This window comes from Podarcis cretensis (assembly GCF_951804945.1).
Source record: "Podarcis cretensis genome assembly, chromosome: 17".
Lineage (NCBI taxonomy): Eukaryota > Metazoa > Chordata > Lepidosauria > Squamata > Lacertidae > Podarcis > Podarcis cretensis.
Genome location: NC_137187.1, coordinates 27,572,413 through 27,595,085, shown reverse-complemented (window position 1 = coordinate 27,595,085; position 22,673 = coordinate 27,572,413). Strand labels below are relative to the sequence as shown.

The window sequence follows — 22,673 nt, the reverse complement described above, 5'->3', positions numbered from 1 at the left end:
CGCTAAGTCTATTTTGGGCAAAGTCTTTTGCTATCTCTTCTACAGAGGTTTACAGAAAAGCACCACTCCTAGGTTTATTTCTGGATTCAAATCCCATGCAGTGGTAGCCAATCTGGTGTCTTCCAGATGTTGCTCAGACTACAGATCCCCTCAGCTGTAGTCAACATGGACAATGTACAGTCATTTGGGGAGCTATAGTCCATAGGCAGGACACTATGTAATCAGAAGGGTACAATGCTGGCTGCCTTGCCTAATGTTGTTGTTGTTGTTGCTTATTAAATTTATTCATTTTTTTTAAAAAAAAAACCCACACAAATAAATCTCAAAGTGATTTCTCATAAGTAAAAATGCAAGATGCCATAAAACAAGCAAAAATGGGAAACGACGCATAACGTTTTGAGCTGAGCAGAGTATGTGCACTTATGTTCTAGGAATATCATTGCATCTAGGACTAAAAATCACAATGAAAAGTAAATTGTTTGCATTGCACAATGGATCAGTCTGTAAAATGTGCACTGTGAAATATGACAGACTTATGATTGTGCAAATGAAGCTATTACACAAAAACCAACATTTGCTATGGTATAATTGTGTGTGAACAGTTGCTTAACACAATATAGTGCTAGACTTAAAGCAATCGTTGCAAGTCCTCATTGTCAATGCTTCCTCCATTTCCTAATCTACTAGATTCACAAGTGGTAGCTGTTTAGTTTTTGGAGAAGGCCTGATATCCACTTCAGAGGATAATTTAAATTACTTCTAGTTATAGCATAAAGTCTCTAACTATGAATCAAAAACAAAGAAAAGAAAAGCTTTCTAGAGTTACCTTGTGCAAAACAACTATGGGGGAAATGGCCACACAGTGTTTCAATTCTATTTGGGTAGGCTGCCAAAACAATGATAAAGACACGCTACAACACATATTTCTGTTTCCAATTGCCTTGAAGATGTTTGCTTCTGTTTTTAATTTTTATTTATGTAGTAATTAATTCCCAAAATAGAAGGTTGGCTAATGAAAGCATGCATAAATTTCACTGTGTTTATAGGCAAGAATATAATCCAGCCCTTGGAGTAAATGAAAAGATTCACTTGGCACTGAAAATACCACAAAGATGTCCCTGGGAATGATCTTCCATAAGTGGGGTGCCATTGCTGAAAAGCTTCTCTTCCTAATGACTACCTGCCTAACTTTATTCAGTGAAGAACACTTGGAGCAGGCTGTCCAAAGAGGCTTTTGGGGTTTGGGTAGGCACACAGGAAAGAAGGCATCAGGTAACCTGATGTTGAGGTCCTTGAAGTTTTAAATCAGCACTGTGAATTGGGCCTGCTGGAAACAAACTGGGAACTGGTACACCTTACAAATCCAAGTATAATATGTTCAAACTGGCAAGTTCAGACTGATACCAAGTTCCAGTTTTAACTCACCCCTGAAAAAAATCTACAAGCTGCATCCATAGTTCTGAATTCTGTTCATTCTGACTGATGTGCAACATCTGTTTACCACGTACTGAGACTCTGCATACATTCCTGTTTCCCATAAGAACTAATAATTATTGTGGTCATGTGAACAAACCCACATGCGCATACATGTGATAATCTAATATTAATATTATATTGGATATTTTGTATCTCAGGGGCAAACTCATATGTTGAATATTGAATTGGCTAACACATACGGAGTTCAGAATTACATCTGGTGTTGGAGCACGATGTAGGCTCAGAAAAAAAACATCAGTACTGGTGGCAGAAGCAATACATTCTTTCCAGTGCTGAAATAAAAGCATTAGATTATTCAGAAATCTTAATCCTTCTGGTAACTGTAATCAATTCTTATGCCTCTTGCAATGCAAAAAATTCTGGCACAGCAGCTAAATACAGATTTTTAAGAATATAAAGCAAACATGGGAATCTTGATTAGCAATCAAGGGAGCATCCAGCTGAAAGCAAGATAGCATGAGTGAATGCACAATAACAAACTGGACTGCAACACTACAAATATCATTCCCCACAGTAACATATCATTGTTGCGACATTCAGTGTCTAAACATCCAGAGCTTTCAGCTCTATTTAAAACATGCTGGGGCAGCCACAAATCAAGCAAACTGTTGATAGACAGAGAATGCATCTGAGGCATTTCTCATGTGCATGTGTACATCCTCAGTGATGAGGAAAAACCTGCCAGTTATGGAAGAATCAGAAGTCAACTCCAAGCTGTGGCAGGGGACAGATATGATGAGAGGAAGAGCTCTTGGGTGACATTCAGCATTTAGTGTGGAACATAGGGCAGAAAGGGGGAAGAGAAGGAAAGGAGAAAGGGGAGGGGAATACATGCCTTTATTTAAAAAGTACACATTCCTATTGGTACATAACAATGGTAAAGTGAAGCAAATCTGCTGGTGTTTTTGCCGCATGCCTGGATTAATTATATCAACTCTAGATTTTGGCTGCCAGAGGTCATATATTTCCTCAATGGTAGCTCTAGGGGTTCAACTGTCATAGCCATCTATTTCTCGCTGTTAACCCTAAAAACCTGACATGTGTCTTCTTAGCTGTAACGCCTAAGTTTTTTGCTAATAAATCCTAGCATATCTATAGGATATTTAGACCTGTTGAAAGTCGGTGTTGGTTTATTAGAGCATGGTGGATTTAAATGGAAAACAAGCTGGTCACACAAGCACAAAAAGAACCCCTATTATTTATAAAAGGTAGCCCCCAAAATTCTTTCTCACACACATGAACAGCAGTTGATACAAATGATTTAATAAGCCAGAAATAACAGGTGTGAAGGACAGTCTAGACTCAACATCTTATGGTTGTGAAGCCACAGTTGCAGAAATATACGCATCTGTTAAAAGTATAAATGATTGGCAGTGATACACTTAACCATGGGAGAATACATTTTTGTAATACGATACTAGATGTGCAGCATGTTTTCTGTTCTCTATCTTTGTTCTCAGTGTCTTCCTAACAAGGATAATTTAGTTGGGTAGCGGCAGAATGGTGGTTTGCAAGAAGTTCAGCAGTGTGGTTTGCCAGGATGAAGCTAAAACTCCAAGTTTCTGTTGACAAACGCGAACGATATTTGCCAACTTTGTGAAGGGGTGTTGAGTTGTGTAAGACCCAAAGTGCTTTGCTACTTTGCTTGCATAGTGGGAATGAATCACAGTCTGCTATCTTTACATGGAAAAGGTGGCTGTCCCAATCGTAGCAAGTTTTTGCTTTGTTAGATGCTCAATCTGATTGCACAGTAGCTAACTGTCTATTTAGAGAGAGTTCAGAGACAGATTTCTGCTTGACACACAAGTTTTCTGTGTCTAACTGTAGAGGAGCATTTCATTAGGACAGCTCTCAAGTGAAGCCTAAAGTGGTTCTGTCCATACACAAAGCTTTTATCCTGGCTCCAGCAGTGCACAGCAGTTCATCTCCTATCTGCAGCTACTTTAACAAGCTTTGGTGTCATACAAATAAAGGAGTTTCAAGCGCTGGTGCTAAACAGATTGAACAGAAGCTAAAGAAGTGACGTTATTAAATTGTTCCCTCAACTAACAACCATTTAACTGATCTTGGCTTTGATTATAGGCTGCTATGTTGTATGCATGTGTGTGGTTGTTATGAAAGACGAGTATCCCCTGAGGTGCTCAAGGGAGTTGGCTGTAAGCCTCTTCAAATTCTGGATGGGAGGAGTTATTCGGGAGTCAGAGACACACTTCCCATAATCCTGTTGTTCTCCATTTTCAGATTCTGTTTGCAGATATGGTAGATAAGACTTCTTGGAGACGGTTGGAGGATTGATGGCGGCTAGCAGATTGAGGTTGAATCCTGACATGACAGAAGTACTGTTCTTGGGGGACAGGGGGCAGGTTGGTGTGGAGGACTCCCTGGTCCTGAATGGGGTAACTGTGCCCCTGAAGAACCAGGTGCGCAGCCTGGGAGTCATTTTGGACTCACAGCTGTCCATGGAAGTGCAGGTCAATTCTGTGTCTGGGGCAGCTGCCTACCAGCTCCATCTAGTACACAGATTGAGACTCTCCCTGCCCACGTACTGTCTCGCCAGAGTGGTGCATGCTCTAGTTATCTCCTGCTTGGACTACTGCTATGCGCTCTATGTGGGGCTACCTTTGAAGGTGGCCCGGAAACTGCAATTAATCCAGAATGCAGCAGCTAGACTGGTGACTGGTAGTGGCTGCCGGGACCATATAACACCGGTCCTGAGAGACCTGCATTGGCTCCCAGTACGTTTTCTGAGCACAATTCAAAGTGTTGGTGCTGACCTTTAAAGTCCTAAATGGCCTCTGTCCTGTATACCTGAAGGGACATCTCCACCCCCATCGTTCAGCCCGGACACTGAGATCCAGCACCAAGGGCCTTCTGGCAGTTCCCTCACAGCGAGAAGTGAGGTTACAGGGAACCAGGCAGAGGGCCTTCTCAGTGGTGGCGCCTGCCCTGTGGAATGCCCTCCCATCAGATGTCAAGGAAATAAGCAACTATCCTACTTTTAAAAGACATCAGAAGGCAGCCCTGTTTAGGGAAGTTTTTAATATTTAATATTTTATTGTGTTTTTAATATTCTGTTGGGAGCCACCCAAAGTGGCTGGAGAGGCCCAGCCAGATGGACAGGGTATAAATAATAAATAAATTATCATCATCATCATAATTTAGTTTTAACATTATGAGGGCCAAAACATTAGAAAAACTATCTGCAAGTATTTTGTTAAACCAAGGTATGGGCATACTGAGGATTTTAGCAATTCAACTGTACAATATATGCATAATAAGATCATTTCCTTCCTGGTAGCATTACCAATCATAATATCCAGATGTAGCCCAGTAACATTTGGGTACCCAAAGAGAGTCCACTGGAATCAGTTTTGTGCCTTGGGGATTTAGCCATAACTATCTTGGCTGAGAGTCCTGGGAGATTTGCTCCCTGGCCTGGGAGGGCAGGGCCCCGACTGACTCCAGCTACAAAAGCTGACGCTGCTGAACAAACTCTTGAGCTGGCGTATTGTTTAGAGCCGCAGAGATCAGAAGAGTTGTTCCGTTGTCTGGAGAGGTTACTTCCTGGTTCACATGGAGAAGCAGCTTGCAATGAAGCCCAGCAATAGAAGTACACAGCTGGTATGAGGCACCACCGGGTGTTGAAATTTTGCACCCCCTAACAATTTTGCACCCAGGGCAACTGCTCTTGTGGACGCCCTCCGTGCAATGCCACTGTACACAAAATGATTGCCTGGTCACATGAGAGAGATCTGTTATACTTCAACATGCAAATAACTGCTGCAACTACTGTTTACCTGTCAAATTAAGTGTGTGTGTGTTGTTTTTGTTTAGTCGTTTAGTCGTGTCCGACTCTTCGTGACCCCATGGACCAGAGCATGCCAGGCACTCCTGTCTTCCACAATATATATATATATATATATATATATATATATATATATATATATATATGTGGGACGCAGGTGGCGCTGTGGGTTAAAGCCTCAGCGCCTAGGACTTGCCGATCGAAAGGTCGGCGGTTCGAATCCCTGCGGCGGGGTGCGCTCCCGCTGCTCGGTCCCAGCGCCTGCCAACCTAGCAGTTCGAAAGCACCTCCGGGTGCAAGTAGATAAATAGGGACCGCTTACCAGCGGGAAGGTAAACGGCGTTTCCGTGTGCGGCTCTGGCTCGCCAGAGCAGCGATGTCACGCTGGCCACGTGACCCGGAAGTGTCTCCGGACAGCGCTGGCCCCTGGCCTCTTAAGTGAGATGGGCGCACAACCCCAGAGTCTGTCAAGACTGGCCCGTACGGGCAGGGGTACCTTTACCTTTACCTATATATATATATATATATATATATATATATATATATATTCTTGAAATTTGGGCTCTTCTTTTCATATTTGTTTGTTTTAAATTGTTCACATAATAAAACATTCAGCTGCATTCTAAAGTCATAAATGTGTACATCATAAGTCTTCATGCCCAGAAGACAAGTTCAGATTTTATATTATTTTGGGGCTTCTGTTCATGTAAGTTTGATCTCTCCCTTGTGTCTTGTGTGGTCTATAAGGACATTCAATCTCATCTACCTAAGGCAAGTACTCCCCTGAGATATCTGAAGCATGATGATCAGTGGCAGTAACACAGAAAGTTAAACAAGGATGACACATTAGAACTAATTTGAGAATTAGACAGCCTAAGAAGTAATTAGGAAGGAGTAGCCAATATAAATTGTGGAGTCTTGTCAGAGCACTACACCTATAATTAGGTAAACCCAGAAGTTCAAAAGCTCCCTTTTCACATCTATGCTGTAATTTTCAGTAACTGAAACATGTTGTCAAGTTGTCAGTATTAAGAAAGTAATCTCTTGCCAGGTAATTATGTAAAAGAACATTTTAGGAGGAACAACTCTGCAGTGTAAAAAGCAAGCACTCACTTTATCCTGTTCAAAAACTAGAGTTAATACTTCTAAGGACATATAAATAAATAAATAAAATACTACAGTACCAAGACAGCAAAGGACACATTTGCCTTTTCTTTTCGACTTCCATTCCACCACCACCAACCATTGCAAATGCTAAGGTTTGATGTACAAATTATATATACAAAATGATCAGCACCTTGGACACAACACCCTCAAATGTTTGAAATACCCACGGAAACCTTCCCAGCCTAAAATCCCTTTGTTGACTGACTCTCCTATGGAAACTGGAAAACAACTCTGATGAGGAAAATCTCTATCCCAGAAAGCAGGGAAATGTCTCCTCTAACACCTTCAGACTCGATCCGCTACCAATGTATTTATTTTGCCCCATCATTGAACAGCCCAAGCTGGCAATACCACATAATTTATTTTACTCCATCTCCTCAGAGTATTGTGGAAGAACGATATCAATCAACATTTGATGATCTCCTTCTACTGGTCCACAATAGAAAGTGTCCTTTCATACTGCATCACGGTGTGGTACGTTGGTTTGACATCAACTGATAGGAAGTGCCTACAGAGGGTGGTGAATACAGCACAAGATATTATGGGCTGTCCCGTGAATCCGCTGGATGAAATAGCGGAAGAACGTTGCCTCAGGAGAGTGAGGAAAATTCTCAGGGATGATTCACACCCTGGCCGGCACTTTCTTGATCTCCTGCCCTCAGGCAGAAGATATAGAAGCATGATTAGTTGCACCAGCAGGGTAAAGAACAGCTTCTATCTGTGGGCTGTTAGGCTGCTGAATGAAAAGATAACAACAGGGCAACTGACTCTTGGGTTTGGTCTGTGTGTGTCAGTAAATGAGGGGAATTAAGACTAAGAGAGCTGAGTGGGGGGTGCTCGTGTAATCTCACTGTATACAAGTTGTACAAGTGACAATAAAGTATTTCCGTTTCAATTTTCCCTGGCAAGCCCGCTGTGTTGTTTCATACCCTCCAAGTGTCCAGATTTTCCAGGGACAGTCCTGGAATTACAAATGCCATCCCAACTTTTGATTTGATCCCAGAATGTCCCTATTTCCCCTGCCAGTGAGCTTGGGGAGGAGGATGAGCTGGTGTAGCATTGAGGGAGCATCCTCTGGCCTCTCCATGGCCGCTACTGCTGGCCTCCTCCCTTGGGCAGCTCATAGTGGCTGTTTGAGAGCTCAGAGAAGGCAGGGACAGCAAGGAGGAGAAGGAAGCTCCATACAGCTTAATTCTGCTTAATTCTGATGCTAACGTTGGTTAAGAGAATGATCCTTGGCTGGATAATCACCACCTAAAACATTAGTGGAAAGGAATTAAAATAAAATAGGTTGAATTATCATAAAATAGTTAAAATATTTTTCCCCCATTAAATTTTCCACAGGCTTCTACTTGCATGATCATGTATGTTGACGATATCTATGAAACTAAAGTTTAATTTGACTTTCAGAGCTAGAAATTATGGGATGGTAGTGGTTTCATTATGTTCAGAAACTTTGCATTAAATAAATTAAGACAGAAATCAAACAGGAGGACTGGTGTACTTCAGCTTTTCAAATTAGTACATTTTTTTCAGGGAAAGGGTAGTCTGGAGATAAACGTATTTAACTGGCTAACATGTAGTAACTTGAAATGCACATAGCTGTCTTCTCCCTCCATACTTATTTTACTCCAAGGGTTGTTTTTGTTTTTTGTTGTTGTTAATTGACTGCTTTAAGGAGCTGTTAAAAAAATACAACCCATGTACTGTGTGAAAGATGAGTATTCAGATAAAATTCAAATTGACATGCTCACAAATCTATCACTCCTGCCACTCTCAATTATGCTTGAACATTATTTCTTGTACAATTTCAACAACAAATTGAAGCAGGAACAAAATGGGATTTCATTAAGATCACTCTTTTAAAACAGCTCAGCAGCAGAGCTCCAGTAAAAGAAATAAAACTTAAAAAAAAAAAAAACTAATCCAGGATTTTTTATCACAGAAGTGTCCTGCCTTGAAGCAGACCTGATGGAATCCTGATTTAAATTAAGATTGCTAACTGCATTATTTTGTAACTCAGTTTGTTGCACTGAGGATCCTTGATAATCCCACTATTCACTGACCAGCAAGAGGTGGAATCCATTCCATAAATAGAATCGTAGAATTGGAAGGGGCCTGAGGATTGTCTAGCCCAACCTAAAATCTTGGCGGTATCAGCACTATGCTCTACCCAACTGAGCTATCCAGGCTGAGATGTACATAGTTTACATACAACCATATCAGGTTACAACCCCCTTTTGAACTTCATCAAGACAAGTATTATCAAAAACTCATTGAAAAGATTTCCTTGCTGTACAGTGGCACCTTGGTACTCAAACGTAATCCGTTGCGGAAGTCCGTTCCAAAACCAAAGCGTTCCAAAACCAAGGTGCACTTTCCCATAGAAAGTCATGCAAAATGGATTAATCTGTTCCAGACTTTTAAAAACAACCCCTAAAACAGGAATTTAACATGAATTTTACTATCTAATGAGACCATTGATGCATAAAATGAAAGCAATAAACTATGTATTGCAGTCACACACACAATCAATCAATCAATCAATCAGTAGCTGGACTGGGTTCCACACAGTCACAAAAACAAAACAAAAAAGTCACAAAAACAAAAACGCAACATAAATAGCAAAAGCAGACAGACCTCAGCGTAACACTCAAAACGGAGCAAGTTGGGCTTCTGAAAAAAGTTTGCAAACCAGAACATTTACTTCTGGGTTTGTAGTGTTTGGGTTCCAAGTTGTTTGAGTACCAAGGCATTTGAGAACCAAGGTACCAATGTATAAGTTTAAGCAAGTGCAGGATCTGTACAGGAGAACATCCTGTTGCATAGTGACAGGACAAATATACTGCTTCTATTCATTCCAACAAATGAATTTGCATGGAAGAACAGGGATTGTGTCCTTTGCCATCTTTCCATTTCTGTCGCATACACCACAGAGACTTCTTTTTTATGGAATGAAGAGAAAGATGTGTTGCATAAAATCATTATAACATTGACTCTAGTAGCATATGCTTTGAATATCTGTACAAACTCATCTAATTAAATGCAATGGCACATCTCTTCCAGTAGTGAGTGCTCTTTGCTAATAAGAAACCATCCAAAACTCTCCATGGGCCATTATTTTCAATACATCTGAATCTCTGTGAAAATATCGAGCATGACCAGTTTTAAAAGCTAGCAGCTTAAACACCATTGTGAAATGTTGGGATTCTGGTCCAGGGACATCTTTGAACCTTCTTTCTCCTGAGTGTTTGGTTCATGGGCTGTTTTAAAGAATGAGAGTTTTAAAAAAGCAGAGTCCTGTACTTAAATCTGATGGCAAGGTCAACAGAACATCTTCTCCGGAGGCTGCGCTCCCAGGCACTAAGAGGATACAGCGAATGGATTTCCTACCCTTTTCCTTTACTGGTGGAGAAGTCCACCCTCTCCATTTGTTTTGGCTAAAAGAGCTCTAAATGTGAATGAGACACATGTCATGCTGAGGTGGAGAGAAAGGTGAGCTAGAGGATTGGCTTGGAAAATAACAAAGAAGCAGAGTCTCAGAGCATTCAGTAGTATAAGCACCGTCTCTGGGTCTAGAAACCATACGTTAACATAAGACAGGCATAAGCAAACTCGGCCCTCCAGATGTTTTCTGACTACAACTCCCATCATCCCTAGCTAACAGGACCAGTGGTCAGGGATGATGAGAATTGTAGTCCCAAAACGTTTGCCTATGCCTGACATAAGATATCAGAAAATGCTAGAGCAGGCATAGTCAGAGAGGTAACGTTGGCAGGAAGTTACTTTTTTGTTCCACAAGCAAAAGCATATTTCTCGTAGCCATTCCAGAAATCAGGAAAGCTAGAGGATCTTCCTTCTCTGAATGGTACTATCAATGGCACTTGGACCTAATCCTTTTCATCTTGTTTTCTCAATGAGCTTCCTCACCTTACCAAATTTATAGACATGTATCTACAACCTGGTTCTCTTTGGCAGAGGACTAACTTAGACAAATATGGAGAACACATAATGAACTTCCTCTCCAGTTCCCATTCACTTTTCCTTGCTTTCTCCTATACACTTTAGGTGGCTTTTCTCATCATAGAACTTGTAAGCAGTAACTGACACAATAATGGGCTGCTTCATTTTTGCCCAGATACTGCCCTAGGTCCCACAGATAAGTAACTTAGCTGTATACCATTCTTCTTTGGTTACTTCCTACTATTTTCATTTTAGACCGCCCCCCCCCCAAAAAAAAAGGATATCTAGGATGTTTTCCTAGAAGTTTGGCTCTGTATATATGCAAGTCCATGCTTATACAGATAAATAACAATGGTAACATAAATGTGGTCTTAATTGCTACTGACTATGTACCTTTTCATTGACCTAATGAGTGGGAACCTGTTTGATACTGTGCAAATATGTGTGCTAGAATTCTACCCCATTTTTCATTATCCATAGTAAACTAAAACTGTAACGCTCCCTTAGCCCAGCCATGCTCAGACCCCTGAATGTGAGATTTCCTCAAAGAAACAGGAGAAGCAGAACCTGCCAACAAACAGCACAGCCACCAAACCCAAGAAACACACCATTCTTGCAGAAATGCACCATTCCCCACCATTCCAGCTGCAGCACTGAAAACTCCAAAATGGATACCAGATTCACTCAAATTACCCAAGGGCTTAAGGACCAGAGGGAATGAGGTTATGGCAAGTCAAGCAGGAACATCAGGGTTGCCAATAGACTACCTAGCTACTGTTGGAGGAAAGCAAAAACATTTTCTTCTCTAAATATTCTATTCAATTCATGTGCTGTTTTAAACCACTTCTGTTTTAAACAGAAGGTACTGTTTGTATAGCAATCTAGACTGCTTTTGTTCGTAGTTCTCTAAGTTAACTCCATGCCTAAAAGCTGAGCCATGTTTTTGTTTGCTGTTTTCTCCAAACAATGTGTGCGCTATTTCTCTCCTATCTCCACCAATCCTGTAATAAGTTCCTGCATGAATAAGCCCTTCAAACTCCTGAAGCTGTGATTATTCCAATCTAATTCACCCAAGCTGCTGACAGCTAGCTCCTCAAGACTATTGTTTATATAATAATACTTGGAAGAAGAAATCCATGTGACATCCTGCCCAGACCAGGGTCTTTCTGAGAGCCAGGAAGAGGAGTCTCCATCTCCTATGGAGGTTCAGTCTAAGCCAGGTAGTTGCTGATGTAGCACTTACCTTGGAACTCTTTCCCAGGTTCCCTGGCCCTTCTTTTGTTGCAAAATATATACTTTTCCTCCTTCAAGACCAAGTAACAGACCTTGTCTTTTTACCTGCAAACAACTGTTGCTTTCCTCAGTTCAGAGTTTTGTTTATAATGAGCACTTGAGGCTCCAGCAACAGCAGCAGGAATTCTTCTTTGAACTGTGGGACCACTTAGAGAAATGTAAATATTGTATTTCAGTGCAGTGCAGCTAAAAAGAGCTAAGCTTGATTTTTTTTAAAAAGATACAAATAAAGGGGGTGATTCCTATTGGGAAACAAATCTGGAAGAAACCCATCGTTGCATCCACACTCCTGCAATTTCCAGCTCAAATTACAGTGGTTATTCTATCCATGCATGGAGAAAATAACCATGATGTGATAGGTAAGCCAAACTGTTTTTAATAGTGTTTTATGTTTTGCTGTTTTACGACCACCTGATGTTTCATGATATGGCAGTATATAAATATTTTATAAATAAATGATCCTAATAAACAGTACTAGTGGCATGTGGTCATCAGTATACACCAAAAGGAACAAGGGCAGGGGAAAATGTATACGAAACATTTGTAAAACTAATGCAATTCGTTTATACGCGCTATTCAAAATACTTAGTTTCTTATATATTAGACACACATATATTACACACAGAATTCCAAATCTAAGACAAAAATACCAAATGGACAAGTGCCCGACCACTGCTGTTTCGGTCATTATCAATGGTATCAAAACAAGAACAGTATAGGTTTATTATACATAACATTTTGTAAATAAATAAATGCATTGATTACTTCTTCTGTTAGTACAAACAAGATCTTTAACCCTACACTGATAGAGAAACTGCTTTTACGAATCCAGTGTTTGGGTCAAGAAGGGCATACAAATAGAATATTTGGCAGATTTGATTAAGCATCACACTACTTGCAAGAAGATGAAAACATCATGCCTTCACTGCAACATTCGTTTTCCATTGCACCACCCGTGTTTGACCCAACCTGTCAGAGGAGGGTTAAATATGCTTCTGCTAACATCTAACCACTTGATGTCCAATCATAAGTTTAAGAAGTAAACGAACCGATTAAAAAAGGACGTAATATTCCTAAAAGTCCATTTTGAAAACCACTAAGGTAACATTAAATCCTTGAGAGTCTATACATTGTTATTTTACATAACCAGAGCCAGTCTGGTGTAGTGGTTAAGAGCGGTAGTCGCGTAGTCTGGGGAACCGGGTTCGCATCTCCGCTCCTCCACATGCAGCTGCTGGGTGACCTTGGGCTAGTCACACTTCTTTGAAGTCTCTCAGCCCCACTCATCTCACAGAGTGTTTGTTGTGGGGGAGGAAGGGAAAGGAGAATGTTAGCCGCTTTGAGACTCCTTAAAGGGAGTGAAAGGCGGGATATCAAATCCAAACTCCTCCTCCTCTTCTTCTTCTTCTTCTTCTACATATAACCGTTGCTTTTCAAATTTATTTTTTAATTCTATGTTTCTAGTGAATGTTCAAAACTGAGGGTATGTGACAGTAAATAGGGATACCCTGGAGAAAACATGGGATACATTTCTGGACTGCATTCTCTAGTTCATTTTTAGTTATGAATTTAGCAAAAGATGGAATATGATAAAGATTTGGGGGCAGGGCAGAATTCTTCCCCTGGCTGGCAGAAACATCACATTTCTGAGGTTAAAGCTGGAAGCGCTGTACTGCTATTTTTGTATCATGTTTGTGCAGTGTTTGCATAATGGGGGCCTATGGGGCTAGAGGATCGTAACTCACAGATCCATCCTTAAGACTCCAGAACAACAGAATTTGGGGACTTGATTCCCAGGCCGCCCAAATACTGCTTGGGTTGTCAGTGATGGTGATGAATACACATTAGACCAGCCTTTCTCAACCTGTGGGTACCCAGATGTTGTTGAACTACAACTCCCATCACCCCTAGCTAGCAAGGCCAGAGCTCAGGGATGATGGGAGTTGTAGTCCAACAACATCTGGGGACCCACAGGTTGAGAACCACTGCATTAGACTGATATCTAGCAACAACTACTACGTTTTTGCAACTGGTTCTCTGGGAGAAAATCACAGCTAGCTTTTTTATTATTTTGAATAAATCTTTCATTTCTAATTGATGCATTGTTACTTTAAATAAAAGTTTGTTTTAATTATCTGATTATCCTGCAGATAACAATGTAACAATACTCTTGTCATGAAGCCATAAAGTCTGGCCTTTTAGCCTTATGCTTCTGTGCTATAATCTCAGACCGTGGTTCCCAAATTCCACCACCACCACCCCAGACAAATAGATAACTGCAGAGTATCTAGACAGACCATTTTTCTGTCTGTTGTTCACCAATTTAATGAGCTGTGCTAGATGCTAAAGTCACTGCTGCAGGCGATCTGAATAAAGCCCGCAAACCACTGATAGCCCATTGACAGGGCTGGGCCATTGATATGGTTTTCAACATCGCAATATATCACCAGCTAAACACTGTGATTTACCGATATATCATGATGTCTGAAATAAGGATGGAACTGTCTAGAGGCGAACATGGACCACACACTGGGAACCTGTGATCTAAGAGGTAATCTGAAGACACAGTGCTAAACCTTCCAATAAAGTATCAGGTTCAGGATGCAGGGAAGAGTATTCTAGGAAAAAATATTTTCCCTCATCGAAAACCTCCTGACCATGAAAACCATGAGGGATCTAGGCCAGGCATCTGCCTGAAATTCTAGTCCTCTACTTAAAGTGAGAATCATTCAGACATGATCTCTCCACCTTCTGTGTTCTGAGCTGATAAAGTTCCCAGAGATTTTTATGTCAGTCTTCAATAACAAAGGGGAGAAGTGTGAACCAGGAGATACCCTTGAGTGATAGAATCAGCAACCTCTATTTATTCCGATAGTTCTACACCACTATTGCGGTGTATTGGGTGGTAGAGGAGGGGTAGTACCTGGAGAGGCCACCTTTGGTCCCGACCCTGCACTCAGCACTCATCTGTGGCTCCTAGAAGCTGCCAACATGTGACAGCGGCTACACCCTGTGAAAGGTTCCAGTGGATTGATCGGATGAGATCAATAGTGGGTCCAATGGTCAAGAAGGCAGTTTCTTCATGTGCTGTAAAGGGAACTGAGGGGCAAATGGAACTCGTCAGCCTGGTAATTTAGCCCATATAGGAGAATGAAAACTCTGATCCTAAACCTCCACTGCCTTGTGGGATTTCCTCAGGAGAAGGAAATGCAGAGCAGGGTCCCTAAGATGAGTGGATAGCACCTTGAACATCTCTTTTCTTCAACTCCTGCAGCCAAGCTGGTGCCAAACATATTGCTCTGCTTTCCTTTGGACCACAGAGTTTTAAAATATCCTGTTCATATTCTGTTCATTCACATTCAACAGATATGATTTTCTGGCATCTGTCAACCAAAAAAATATATAATTTCTCAATGAAAATTTAAGCTGTAGCATAGCTATCAGGGTGTGTGTTGTTGTTGTTGTTGTTGTTTTTAAAAGCATTATTTGTTTATTTATTTTGCTTGTGTTATATTGAGCAATAAAATGAACTTACTGAGAAGAAATAGTTTCTGGTTGGAACTTCCTGTATAATTAACACAGAACGCTTGTTAACCGTGTACAAATACTTGTAGTCCGGCACAATACCAGTGTATTTCAATACAACCACAGGCCAAGCCAGCAAAACAGACACAAAACTAACAAAAGGTTGCCTGCTGGTCTATGGAGCATCGCATTCGATGCACAGAGATTCAAGCCACACATCATTAATCACAGTGAGGGTTAATCGCATCATCTTCACAAAGAATCTTTTTGTCTTGGCAGTAAAGCATTGCTTGATTCTACTATGAGTCTCACCAACAGATTTATACACGGCAAAAACAAAGTGTTGATTTTGCCTGATGTGTGAACTCTTTGGGTGGGATTGTGAGAATCCTAGAGATGGTTTGCCGAAAAGCAGATGGATTACCAGGGGATTGTTTATTGCATCCATCCTCTTAATGCATCCATCCTCTTTGTTAAGTATGTTCTTTGACCTAAGCAAGATTTATTTTAGCAATCCTCATCTCTCTAATGTTCCAGTCAACCGTGTTCTCACCAGTCATATCCACTCCACAATCACAAGTGCAGCTGAATTGCAGCACAAAGCAGTATCTTTGTATCTGCTTTTTAAAAAATAAATTTATATAACCAAGATGAAACAACTACATACAATCAGAGAGTCTTCTCTGAATACAACACAGAACCTTGTAAAAGTGTATATGCTAAAAGCACCATAATCTTAACAAACACAAAATGATACACAATAACTTCCATCGCTTGGACTGTTGTCCACAAATAAAAAGATAGACTGAATCAGCAGGAGGAGTTCTGCTCTGCATAACTTAGACAAAGACAGGAGGAAAGAAGAACAAATGATAACTAAAAAAAATATGCCTATGTTTAATTTCAGGGATAGGATTTCGATACCAGAAACATTGAAATAAATTCAGTGTATTAGCACAAAGCAGGCAAAATCTAGAGAAAACTAGGCTCACGCAAGTCCCATCGAAATAATGACTATTCAGAAAGAGTTCACCAGCCTTGTCTGATGCCCTACAGATGTTGTCCTCCAGCTCCTATCAGACGAAGCCAGCATAGTCATTGTTCAGGGATACTGGGATTTATAGTGCAACAAAACGCATAGGACAGTAAGTTGGTGAAGTCTGGCCTACACTATAGAGCAGGGGTCAGCAAACTTTTTCAGCAGGGGGCTGGTCCACTGTTCCTCAGACCTTGTGGGAGGCCGGACTATATTTTTTTTTTTGGGGGGGGGGGGAATGAACGAATTCCTATGCCCCACAAATAACCCAGAGATGCATTTTAAATAAAATAACACATTCTACTCATTTAAAAACATGCTGATTCCTGGACCATCTGCGGGCTGGATTGAGAAGGCACTTGGACCTTAGTTTGCCTACCCATGCTATAGAGCAGTGGTTCTCAACCTGTGGGTCCCCAGATGTTGTTGGACTACAACTCCCATCATTCCTGAGCTCTGGCCTTGCTAGCTAGGGGTGATGGGGACCCACAGGTTGAGAAAGGCTGTTATAGAGCAATTGTTGCAGGTAAATTTCAACTTCTGTGCAGTCTTGTTACTTCACTAGGCTATGCTCTGCAACTTCTTTTGTCTTACAGTCACAACTTAAAGCCAGACCTCCGAAGGGTTATGGGAGGGAAATACTCCTTCTGGTTTGCTCCCAGCCTATACTGACTGAGCTACTGGTTCCAGCTCACCATTCAGCTCTTCTCTCTTGAATTCAGAGCAGCCTGGCAGAGCAGCCAGAGCTGCAGTAGATCTCCCTCCAGTTTGGCATACTTGACCTCTGTAGACCACTTCTCAACCAACTGACTCTCTTCTCCCTCATACCTGTTACAGTGCAAGTTTCTCTTTCCTTATGACAGCCTTTCTCAACCTGTGGGTCCCCAGATGTTGTTGAACTACAACTCCCATCACCCCTAGCTAGCAGGGCTAGAGCTCAGGTATTATGGGAGTTGTAGTCCAACATCATCTGGGGACCCACAGGTTGAGAACCGCTGCCTTATGAGTTCTGGGATAGGAAGGAGCTAGAAGAGCACTGCTACGTGAGGAGAGTTTGCCACCAACAGTTCCAGCCATGGCTCTAGTGCCTATTATACCTGTTCTTCCTAATATCTCTGAGTTCTCTCTCCTGCCATTTAGAATAATGCCATTTTTCACATGCACCATATTATTTAAAAGATAGGCCGGTCCTACCGTATCTTCAATTCTGTGGTTTGTATTCAGCAAATCTGAAAGGAAATCTTCATTAAGACTCTCTCTCCGAATCAAGGTAAACTCACGCAGAAAGATGGCTCCCTGGCTTTGGTCGCCACCAACCTAGAAACATAAAATACTATCATTTAGAAAAATAATGCTTTATCTTTACTGGCAACATCACAGAAAGGAATAGCAATTTCTGAACTGTCTACAAGAACAGTGTAGGAATATGCTGATGAATAAGGAAATGAAATATTTGATCAGCTTTTTTTATACAGCCAACCATGGACACATTGCATAGTGCAACAGGAGTAATAAACCCCAAATAACAAGAAAGGAAAAGCAACGATTCCAATTATTAGGGTGGGAAAAGATGAAGTCTATAAAATCTCAAATGATCAATTTTTCAAGTTCTCTTTGGAATTATATGCTAAGCCAAAATATGTAGTTTAAGACGATATAGACGATATAGAACAAAATAAACAACATATCTAGATGACACACAAAAGCATATATTAAAAAATGTTTAGGGGTACTCTCATTTTGACTCAAAGTCATCATTTTATAGTTCAAATCGGGGGAAATAAATACAGTAAATGGACAAAAGTACAAAGATTAATAAAATGTTTAGGGGTATGCGTACCCCTGCTTTTCCCCAGAAAAAAAGCACTGGATTTATCAGCACCAATTGTACAAAGAGATACTTGATAAAGGTAATTTATGAATGACATTCAACCAAGCTTATAAGTTTACAGTTGCACTCAAACCAGATTTGCACACTCAGTGTGCAAATTATTGGCCTGTATCACTGATTTATGTTAATACAAAGAATTTAACAGCGACTTTAGCAATTAGAATCCAGCAAGTGATAATGTTATTGAGAATGACCAGACTGGTTTTATAAAAACGAGGCAAGCAGCAGTTTATATGAGATTAGTGGTGGATTTCATGAAAACAAAGATCACCACAGCCAATCACAAACAAACAACCACAACCTTGGCCAACCCCAACCTCTCTCACCACCAAAGGAACACAAGTGAATAGCAGAGAACCTGCACAAGCAATGCTGACACAAAACCCCATATATATTAAGTATAATAGAAACATCGCCACCCGACCCCTCCCCCACCCACCTTTCCCCCCTCCACCTCTTTCCCCCTTTTCTTCCTAATGTCTCAACAAATGAAACTGATCTGTAAAAAAGAGAGTGAGAAAGAGAGAGAAAGAGAGAGAGAGAGAGAGAGATTGCACATACTTTTGTAAACCAGGAAAATCAATAATAATAATAAAAAGATTAGTGGTGGACTTAAGCAAAAATAAAGACCAATTTCTAATGTTATCATTAGATGCTGAAAAGCCTTTTGACACAATTCATAAACAGTATAGAGAGGTAGCTTGAAATAAATTTTGATTTCATAAAATGGATTAAGATATTGCATGACTTGCCTACACTTAGAGTTAAAATGAATGGTATCGTGAACCCACTCTCAGTGACCCATCCCCACCTCCCAAGGGAACAAGGCCTGAGCAAAACTATAACCTGTATAGTCATGGCTAGTATTTATACAAACTCTGCAAATGCCAGCCATCATAATGCTATGTCCCAGATCAGCCTCACCTGTGCTTTGGACTACATTTCCATCAGCCCCAACCAGCATGGCCAAAGGCCAGGGATAATGAGGGTGGCAATCAAACAACATCTAGATGGCAGCTGGGTTGGGGCTCTGTGGGTAGTTAACAATGAGTGGCTGACAGCCACCTGTCACAACTTGTGGCATTACCGCTACTTCCCTTCACCACCGATAAGCCCACCTAGGGTTGAATGAATGTATGAGGAAAAAAACCATGTATTACTAGCAGCCTGCATAGTATACAGTAATGTTAGCTCACATCTGGTGAACTTAAAGAACAGCAATTTGTAGCTTGACAACTTATATTCCTGCTACAGCAATTGGCCCAAGAAAGTTTTTTGTCTCATACTTCTAACTGCTGCTTTTATACTTCCCTGGTTGGTTTGTAGACTGCAAAGCTACCTTGGAAATATTCAGAAAGCTTACACTTTATTAGGAAAGCTATGGGTTTAACCCATCTGTCTATATACCACATGACTTTGTCTTAACTAGGAAACCAGGACCAGTCCACCACTCACGGGCAGATATATGGCATTTTAGGGTATAAGGATGTGATCTTTTCACATGAAGAATGAGCAGTGATGTGTTTCATAGTTACTGCGCCTTCTGTTGAGATGGCTGGAGAGAAATCAACTGAGGAGGAAAGGAGAGGGGTGGAGAAAAAAAATAATACCGAAAAGGGTGGATGGAAAATGTGAGGTCTCTCAGCACAGAATAGCCTTAGTTTTATACTTTGTAATATGTTGGAGAGAATTCCTTGAGTTCATGGCTGTGAAAAGGAGAGGGAGGAGTCCAGCACTTCTGAGTGCACTGAACGCTTGTGCTGTAAAATTAAATGTTAAAAATTATATTATTGCTGTAGTATAAGACATATATGGTTTTATGAGCATAGGGAATTTTTTTTAAGAAAAAACAGGTGCATGGACTTTGCATTATGTGGTTAACAGTGAGGTACACACCCAACTGTATTACATAAGACTCACTGTGCCATAGCAACACTGAGTATAACATGAATCAGGTGGGAATTGAAAAAAATATCTCAAAAGGAATGGTAAAGTGCCACAACAAGCTTGCAGCTGTGGAGAGTTCTAAAGAGCAAAGAGCCATACCCAGGGGGAAACCTACTCATTATGAGAGGCGAACATGCTTGTAAGCTCAGTGTTACTCACATATTTTTAATAAATGCAAATCTGTTTGCAGCTTAGTGTATTATTTGTGAAGCTACTCTCTATGCAGATGTACACCACTCAAGATAGAGGCATTATTATTATTATTATTATTATTATTATTATTATTATTAATACCCTGCCCTTCCCGGTTCAGAAAACCAGGCTCAGGGTGGCTAACAACAAATTTAAAACACTTAATTGTAATACAACATAGAAGCAGCATAAAATACAGCATATAAACATGAATAACAATAAAATTCAAAGTTCAGAAATCAATTTAGGGGAAATCCATCTAATAAGCATTAGATATTCACCAGGACTAGCTGGCTGAATTAGTCCTCCTTGGGCCAGCGAGGAGGGCAGGGGAGAATTGGCTGTGGGGTCTCAGAGCGGGTGATCTTCATAAAAGGGGAGGGGGAGGGGAGAGAAGGGAAATAAAAGATCAGGCTGAATTCAAATTAAAGGCCAGGCGGAATAGCTCTGTCTTACAGGCCCGGCGGAAGGAGGTTAAATCCTGAAGGGCCCTAGTCTCCTGGGACAGAGCATTCCACCAGGTCGGAGCCATCACTGAGAAGACCCTGGCCCTGGTGGTAATCTGACTTCCTTAGGGCCCAGGACCGCTAAACTATGATTATTCATGGACCTTAAGGTCCTCTGTGGGGCATCCCAGGAGAGGCGGTCCAGTAAATACAAGGGCCCTAAAATAAGAAATAAGGGGCAGAAATTATTTTCTTGAGAACAGGTCAAGTGGACTATTTTTCAATTTAAAAATGCCACCTGTGCTCTGAACCTTTTTTCTTTTTTTGCTGCTGCAAATTAGGGTGGCTAACTTGATACGTTTTTGGACTACAACTCACATCATCTCTGAATATGCCAGCTGGACACATGGGAGTTGTAGTACAACAACATCTGGAGGTCCACAAGGTCTTTATTGCTGTTCTCCTCAACACGGAAGCTCCTCAAAAGAGGCATAAATCTCTGGCTGCTTTATATCCCGTTTCTGATTTCTTTGGTTCAATTATCAGCAGCCAGAGATTAGCATGAGCTCAATTTATTGAGCCCAGGGATAGGCAGCAGTCACGATGCTTATAATTAAACACAAGGAATCTGTGTTTATGATTAACTGGCTCAAGATACGGTGCAGTCCCAGCAGGAGAGGAATTAAAAATGTTTCAGTGCGAAATGACACTTAATGAGTGCTAATTGCTTATGATAAGGTCCTGACTTCTCTTGACTGACTGAGAGAGCAAACATTTCTGTACCATCACAAAAATGCCCTGTTAGTGCATCCCAGGCCTCTTGCTCTGCAAAGTTACTTGGACAAGGAATGAGTTCCTGTTAGGCCTTCCAGATGTGTCCGCATTGCTGCTCGCTGCCAAAAACACTTGCTGATTAGCACTGCTGTGTTGCTTCAAGCAAGGGTGGGTTTATTTTCATATAAAAAGGGAGTGGGGAAGGAGAGAAAAATATAAGGGGTGCTGAAAAGAGACAAAAATTGTAAGCAGTCACATCAAGCCTATGTTTAGATGCTTTTGAAGGAGTCCCTTTCAAAGAGGAGAATATGATTGAAGTTATAAAGTCATGCGTAAAAGAGAAAGAGGGGAATACTATTTACTTTCACGAAATACGAGAGCTAAAAGCGATCTCGTGAAAATTAACCACCCAGCAAGATTAAAGCAAAAGGGAACTCTGCATATACACTGTGCACTATGGCAAGAACCAGAAGTGTACCAAAGATTCAAATTTAAATAAAAATAGATTAAATGAATCTATAAAAGGCCAGATACCTTATTTGCCAGATGGTGGGATGAACATCAGAGTAAAGAACTCTGTTATCACCCTGTGTTGTTAAAACCCAATGGAAGAGTCACATCCTTGCTCTTTGCCCGAGATAGTTGGGTGGAGGATGGACTGTTAAACTGAGTTCATGTAATCTACGGAACTCAGTTAATTAACAACTAATTAACAGGAATGTGGAAGAAACAACAACAAAGGGATTGTCTCTCTTGGGACCTGGGACCTGGACCTCACCAACAGGAAGGAACTGATCAACGAAGAGGAAGTACTGGGAAGTTTGGGAGAAAGTGATCATATCCTCTTGGGTTTCATGATACAGAGGCAAGGGAAAGCTGAGGGTACTGTAGGTGATGCCCTCTGGACTTTAAGAAGGCTGGTTTCAAGCTTAAGGAACTAGTGGATGAGATTCCATGGTGAGAAATACTCAAAGAAAAGGGAGTCGAAGATGCATAGGAGTTTCTTAATGGTGAAATATTTGAAGGCACAAATGCAGACAAATCCAACAAGAAAGAAGAGTAGGAAGGATCCACAAAAACCAGTGTGGCTGCAGAAGGAGGTTACAGATAAACTGAGATTTAAAGAAGGTGTGTGAA

At 40.9% G+C, this 22,673-nt stretch overlaps 1 protein-coding gene across 2 annotated transcripts in view; it reads right to left on the bottom strand.

Moving 5' to 3' along the window:
* The window catches only part of ADAMTSL1 (ADAMTS like 1), a 496,501-nt gene that overhangs the window by 400,970 nt on the left and 72,858 nt on the right, over positions 1 to 22,673 (bottom strand). For both annotated transcript variants that reach the window (XM_079959104.1, XM_079959106.1), the window contains exon 2: positions 17,481 to 17,603. In XM_079959104.1, coding sequence (XP_079815230.1) covers positions 17,481 to 17,603 — 123 coding nt within the window. The remainder of the gene's footprint in view (positions 1 to 17,480; positions 17,604 to 22,673) is intronic.